We start from the raw sequence: 7,177 nt of genomic DNA, 5'->3' as shown, positions 1-7,177 counted from the left end.
CTGGTTAAATGGGTTGATTTAGTCACTCAAAATATTGGTTACATGTGCTAAATTATAGTTTCGAGCGCTTATATCCAAATAGCCAACAGTATCTGCCAGCAGCAGCTATGTCCGCTAGGTGACCTTTGTTCACTGTTTAGTTATGCTGTTATGTTTAAAATATGCTATTTTCTTCAGAGTTTTTTTTTTAGACTTACTGATTATGTTTATAATTTATTGTTGGTACGATTTATATAGAATTCATGATCGTAAATCACAGTTTTTTTTAATATGCTAATTGTGGTATTTTGGTGTCCGCATAGTTCATCTTTTTTGTTTTGATCCGGTTCCGTAACCTGATTGCAACCAAATTTGCGTCGACTCTCAGCCGCATGGGTTTTACCAACAATTACATGTTTTAAATAAGTATATATTTTTTCTATCACCGTAACCAACAGAATATGAATCTGTATACGGCTACAACACGCCTGAGCAATCATCCAAGTGGTCCAAGTTGGCGGACGGTGGCACGCCTTTCAAGTTTTCACTTTTGACTGTTGACAACTAATAGTTGTTATTTTTATACACAAGGTGTGCAACTTGTCAAACCCCTCAAACATGTATATATATCATAGCCTCTGCATTCTCCTACAACCGTTTCCTGTAACTAACTAAAGCATCCATCATCGTCGTCAATGGCGTCTTCAACCTTGAACCGTTGGTTGAGGCCTGAGGTTCGTTTGTAATTCGGATCTTCAATCATTATTATTCCCTGCTTTTGCTTATTTTAAGTTTGTTTTCACATATTGTTTTTGAATGTATTTCACGATTTAAGAGATAATTGAAGCTATTTAATTATGGTAATGTGATCTAATGGACCTGAGAATATTGTTATGTTAGGTTTATCCTTTGTTTGCTGCGGTTGGAGTCGCCATTGGAATTTGTGGTATGCAATTGGTTAGGAACATCAGCGGTAATCCGGAAGTTAGGTTTGTTTCCATCTCTACATATACATGTATTTTATTGAATTGTATTGTATTATATATTATGTATCTGCAAGTTGCGTAATCGGTAATCCGGTAGTTAGGTTTGTTTCTATCTCTACATATACATGTATTGTATATTATGCATCTGCAAGTTACGTAATCGAATAATTGCGGTTATTGTACTGTTTGTGATTTATGTTATGAGAAGTTAGGGTTGCGTAAATGTCGGATTGAAAGTAATTGATGTTATTTTTGAAATTAGAATGAGATGTGATGTGATGTGATGATTATGTGATTGAAGTTATAGGTTGCTAGATTAGGTTACAACTTTCTCATTCACTTGCGTGAACAAATGACAAATCTAACCGTCGATTTCGAGATTGGATCGATAAAAAGCTTAAAACGAGCTGAGCCTTATTGCGCCTGAGCCTCAAATAAAGCTCGATTAGTTATCTAGCTTGAACTTGAGCCTTGTGTATATTTAAGTTTTAATTCTTTTGGACTTGTATGTATTAGTTTCCCACTGTACAGTTGGGCTCGATTGAGCTTTCGCTCGTTTAAGCCTTAAAGGTACTGCACACGAGCTCAAGCTGAGGTTAGGCTCGTTTAAGGTTTTTACAAAATATATAAAAATAATGAAAATGTGTATTAAGTTAATCAATAAATAAAACGAGCCTAGCCTCAGTTATGTTTGGGCTTGAAAAAAGACTCACAAGCGTAGCCCGAGCTTAAGAAGAAAACGCTCGAAATGAGCCGAGCTCAAGCTCTCGCTATTTAAATCGCCTGAGCTTGGGCTCAGATCGTTTACACTCTAGAATTGGCTGTAGCATCTTCAATTTGCAGTAATGGATTTTGTGCACATCCAGCCAATCCCTAAATTGATGTTTTTTAGGTGAATTAGTTTTTGCTTTGAAGTATATAATCTTGTTCATAACCTGATTTGGGAAATTTAGATAAAGATTATAACTTAGAGATCATTGTTCAACTTTCTGATATTATTTGGAACTTTATCCAGTCCATTCTTCGTTTGCTTTTGCTTTAACTTTCTGCAGTTTTCGTTCTTATTTATAAACTTGAAGCTAATTTCTATAACTTGTTATAAACTATTAAATTGTAGAGTGACCAAAGAAAAAAGAAGTGCTGGTGTGTTGGATAACTTTGTGGAAGGGGAAAGGTATGCAGAGCATGCGGTAAGGAAGTTTGTGCGCAACAAGTCTCCGGAAATTATGCCATCTATTAACGCGTTCTTCGCAGACCCGAAATGAAGTGATTTTGGGATCCAATATTCATCAAAATAAAGTTGATTTGAGTTTTTTTGAAGATTTAAAACGAAATTGTTACTGGGAAATTTTTTTAATAAGAACATTAGGGATTTACCATAATTGGTGATATGATTTTATTTTTGTTAAAAAGACTTGTATGAGAAAATTGCTATCATGATTTAAGAGATTATTGTACTTGTTGAAAGCTTGTGTTTTTAGGAATTGTGTTATTTTGTAAGTTAATATACATATATGAAAAGATTGTAATGAGTGTTATTTGAGTTTAATTAGATGACTATACAAGATCAACATATCAATGAGTAAAATTGGATTGATCCCCTCTTCCTATTATTTTCCATTTCATATTTATTTTATGATCTTGTGCCCTACGCCCCTGCTGATCACAACATTTTTTTGGTATGCATTTATAATATATATAGATAGATTATATTATAAAACATTTAAGAAAGGTAATTTAAAACTTTTTTAAATTTAAGAGTTTTACAAAATTTGATATATATGATACAACACTTGATGTATTTACGTTTAAGGTAAAAAAAACCTTTACAATCACTAATAACAAGGATACATCAGTTATTAATACATATTTAATTTACTACATTAAGTACATATAATAATACATCTTTTATAAATTGTTATTTAAATAATAGTACCCAAATATAATAAGTGTGCAAGGTAAATTGAGTTAGATGTTGGTTAGATTAAGGGGTTGTTTGATAGTCTCTTAATAGTCATTAAGAGGCTACCTCTTAATAGCTTATAACATTTGAAATTTTGAATGATTAAGAGGTAGCCTTAAGTCTGAATGCTTAAGAGGTAACCATTAAGATGTAGCATCTTAACCATTCAGACTTAAGGCTACCTTTTAACCATTAAGAGGTAGCCTCTTATGAAACCGCCGCGAAGCGCAGGCCACCCACTAGCAACTTTATGTAAACACATATTTAAAATATTAAATAAAAATTGTATAAATAGTAGGTTCATTCAAGCTCATTAGTGTATTAAAGCTTGATAGGTGGGGTCGAGTAGGCCAAAAGAAGCTCGGGCTCAGCTCAAACTCGTTTAGGCTCCACTTGCTTCGAGCTTTTAAAACGTTCATCTCGATTAGTTTACGAGCAGCTCAGATCATTATCACTCTAAATTCCGATCATAAGCTGTGGATAGAGGTGGGAAAACCGCGTTTTTTAGGAACTGAGAACCTGGTAGGAACCATTTCCGGGTGTGGTCGTGTTTTTGATCTATTTTGCCTGGTTTTGATCCGGGTCCAGTTTCTTTGAGAAATTGAAACCTGGTTCATACTCTTGGGTCGGGTCCGGTCCGAAACCTTGTTCACCTGTAACTAGAGGTGTACAAAACTCACACCGAACCGGTTTGGTCAACGGCTGGTCAAAACCGGTTTGACTCAAACCGGTTTAGACACAAGATAGGCCGTCCTGGTCACGTCGGTTCGATTTGGTTTATAAACCGGTTTTTCTCAAACCGGTTTGGTAGATCTTAAGGGGAGCCGGTCCTGAAACTGACGGTTTGGGTCTGTTTGAGAACCAGTTTGGGTGAAACCGGTTTTTTTGTACACCTCTACCTGTAGCCTGTAGCGATGGTCTATCATTATATTATATACAGAAGTTTAGTGGGCTTTGAAGTTGAAAGCCCAATACAACTATACATACATATACATTTAGTATAATGTATCTATTCTCTCATCATCAGTCAGTGTCTTGTTTCCAAAGCTTTGTATTGAGTCATTTACAGAACAAACACCATCATTCTCTCTCAAAACACACAGCAAGCCATGGAAGAATCAAAGCGAATTGAACACGAAATCGGAGGCCTAAAAAACGACGCACTTCGTTTCGGACTGCAAGGCGTCAAGAGTGACATCGTCGGATCTCATCCTCTCGATTCCGCCTTTCAATCGGTACATTATTATTATTATTATTAATTAACATATTATTACATAACCTTATTAAATTGTTTGTGAACGAAGAATTAGAATTTGTGTTGTTAATTAATTATCAGGCGATTGTGAGAGAAGAGGCGATGAAGAAGAAGATCCATGCCAACACGTACGGTTCCGCCTTTCCGTTGAAGCAGGACTTTGATCGAAAGATACTTTCGAGGTATTCATTCATTCAATTGCTTGTTTACTTTAGTGATTTGTGCTAATTCATGATGCTAGCTTAAAATAGAGAAAGCTAGGGTTTGGATATATAAAGCTTGAATTAATTAAGTTAAATTATAATAGAAGGCTCAGTTCAGTACTTTAAACAAATGAATTTAGTTTGTAATATGCTTTACGCAGCTATGCATCGAGTCTAACTGACAACGCCCACTTTTTATTAGCTGACCGAAAGAGTTGTTTCTTTCGGGCCACTCAGCTTAACCAAGACGTATGCTGTAGCTTGTTGCAGCTAAAAACTGAGCAGTTAATGCTGAAAATTATCGGATATCGGTCGAGGACCGATATTTGAGATATCTGTTATCCCGGTGAGATGTATATCATGTAGAATTTATATATATAGCACTTTAACACTAACAATTCAGTATATTCTCCTACTATTAACAAATTAACTTTTTGCAACACTAACAATTGTAGCAAGTAGGAACTGATTAAGGCTCGAAACACCAACATTAGACACTAAAAGTTGAAAATTAAGAATTAAAACACTGATATCGGGATATCGGTGATATTATCGGTACCGATATTTTGACCGATATTTCACATGAGGACCGATAACCGATATACCATCGAGATACCACCAAGATTGACTGCATAGGCTAAAAATTATCCAGGAAAATGGTTAGACCTTATCGCTTAAGCCGGTTTTTGGTTAAATGACATTTTCTTTCTGTATTTGCTGCAAACGCCATGCTGTAGTTGTAGGTGATCTCCTGTCAAATACTGAAATTTACTGCTTACTTTTGCTTTTGTGGTTGTTACACTGATTAAACAAATAAAAACATTCTCTCAAAGTTTTTGTTTTCAAAGGGAACATGGACTAGTCTTCTAGGTGAAAAATGGATCTTTCGTTTGGCTTGTCATTTGGATTTAGCTTTAACTTGTGAAGTTAGATCACACATTTTTTTGTATTTTATTGGATTGTTTAATTGATCAAAACTGCTTGTGGGATATCAATTTATCATGTCATGTTTAGATCTTTATATGCAACAATTTGAACTTCAGATAGTATAGGAGGATGCTAGAAAAGGTATACACCCCTAGATTGACCATATGGCCCTAGGAAATTCCTACACCGAACTCATAAGGATTGTATGACCTTAAATGCCACCAATGCTATATGGTTTAACGACTTAACGGGCACAAGGGCGTATGGTGTGGGAGCACGTCCGTTTTCAACCAATCACATAATCCAACTTACATTTAAAAAAAACATTAATAAATAATAGTTTTCACTAAGCGTTACGCGCTTTTGAGGAAAAGTCAGTGAGAGTCCCCATGGTGATGACGTGGCGGAGCATTATTCACTTTTTTGTTGAATCACTACACAAGTACACATAGCCTAAGTATTCATGGATCATTTGATTTCCCAAATCCCAGTGGGAGTTATATATATTTTTTGATGTTTTGATGTACTAGATTTCAAAGGCCTCCTGGGCTTATACCATCCTCCATGCTTGGATTAGAGTCGTATACTGGAGCTTTGGAAGATTTTGGTGTTGAAGATTACCTCCAAGGTAATTATATATATATTCGAGCCAAAAACATCTAACAAGAAGTTGGTTAATGATTGTTCAATTTTGGAGCATGTGTTGCCATTTGTGGTGTCTTTAATGTTTGTGTTGATGATTCTTGTAGGTGTCCATGACACTGAAACGATGCGCGCCCCAGACATGCATCATGGAATGGAGGTTCGTGTCGGTCTTTCAAAGGGACCTGTTCATCCCAGTTTCATGTGAAGCATTTCTGCAACCATTTATGGTTATCGATCTTGTAGACATTTGTGGTTTGGGTTTGAATATGTTCTTGAACACCTCTATCTAAATGATGTATGTTAAAACATGTTTCTTTGTGTCATTGCTAACTACTTTTAAAAAGAATATTCTTAAAAATCACTGTTTTTTACATAAAGATAAGTAATTGAAAATGTGAAGAGGATCTAAAAGAATGCGTAGTTCGGTAGCTTTGAACCAATGTTGTTATTAAATCTATATATGACTGGTCAGTTGGACTGGAAAGTGGAAGCTAAACCCTTGGCCAGTTTAATTGGCATGAGTCGAACCTAGCTTCTTACAAATGATGGTTGAACCAGCAACCCGGGTTACTGCATGGCTTGGTTTTTACTATCATAAAGTGTTTTGTGATACAACATTTTAAGAATTTAAGTTATAAAAGATTTGCACTTTTGAGACATTTTGTACTAAACAGTTTGTAAACCTGGTTGAACAAGTGACCCAGTTCACTTCGCGGACCGTTTTGTACATGGATTTGCACTTTGAGATACTTGCATAAGAATGACACTTGGTTGTCTTGTAATTTTAGTTCTTTACCTTTCAAAAAATTCTTTTTCTTTTCTTTTAAAGTATCCGGTTTTTTAATTGCACAACTTGCTAAAGTTTAAATATAAAGTGTAAGGGTTTACAATACCGTTTTAATGGTTTGACGGTTTACAGTCTAGTTTATGGATTGGAATTAAGAAGTATCGGTGTAACGTTATATACATGCATTATAGTTATTAACCATCCTTACCAATTTTTCAGTTAAATACAACATTGTGCTTTTAAAAGGTGAATAAAAGAATTGCCCAAAACTGCTAAAACCAAATTATTAAACCATCAACCATAGTTAGAAACTAGTCGATTTTTTTGTTAAAACCAATCAGCACGGACTGTGAACACCCCTAAATAAAACTTTCAGCATCATTTAATTCTCCAAAAGTAACATTAACAAAAATTATATCTGAACTATTATAA

General features: G+C 35.0%; 2 protein-coding genes across 2 annotated transcripts; both read left to right on the top strand.

Annotated features, from left to right (window-relative positions):
- The first annotated feature begins 664 nt into the window (after positions 1 to 664).
- Positions 665 to 2,236, top strand: LOC143628755 (uncharacterized). The gene is made up of 3 exons (XM_077098250.1): positions 665 to 713; positions 880 to 968; positions 2,083 to 2,236. The coding sequence occupies exons 1-3, from the start codon at positions 675 to 677 to the stop codon at positions 2,228 to 2,230; spliced, it is 276 nt and encodes a 91-aa protein (XP_076954365.1). The 5' UTR covers positions 665 to 674; the 3' UTR covers positions 2,231 to 2,236.
- A 1,778-nt stretch (positions 2,237 to 4,014) lies between these two features.
- LOC143628754 (cyclin-B1-2-like) lies at positions 4,015 to 6,281 on the top strand. Its single transcript, XM_077098249.1, has 4 exons — positions 4,015 to 4,163; positions 4,265 to 4,365; positions 5,844 to 5,941; positions 6,063 to 6,281. The coding sequence occupies exons 1-4, from the start codon at positions 4,038 to 4,040 to the stop codon at positions 6,161 to 6,163; spliced, it is 426 nt and encodes a 141-aa protein (XP_076954364.1). The 5' UTR covers positions 4,015 to 4,037; the 3' UTR covers positions 6,164 to 6,281.
- Positions 6,282 to 7,177: the final 896 nt, after the last annotated feature.

Source organism: Bidens hawaiensis, unplaced genomic scaffold (genome assembly GCF_021521415.1).
Source record: "Bidens hawaiensis isolate Kalapana, Puna unplaced genomic scaffold, B.hawaiensis_p1.1 tig00005061_1, whole genome shotgun sequence".
Lineage (NCBI taxonomy): Eukaryota > Viridiplantae > Streptophyta > Magnoliopsida > Asterales > Asteraceae > Bidens > Bidens hawaiensis.
The sequence above is the reverse complement of the archived record's forward strand: the minus strand, read 5'-3'. Positions and strand labels throughout refer to the sequence as shown.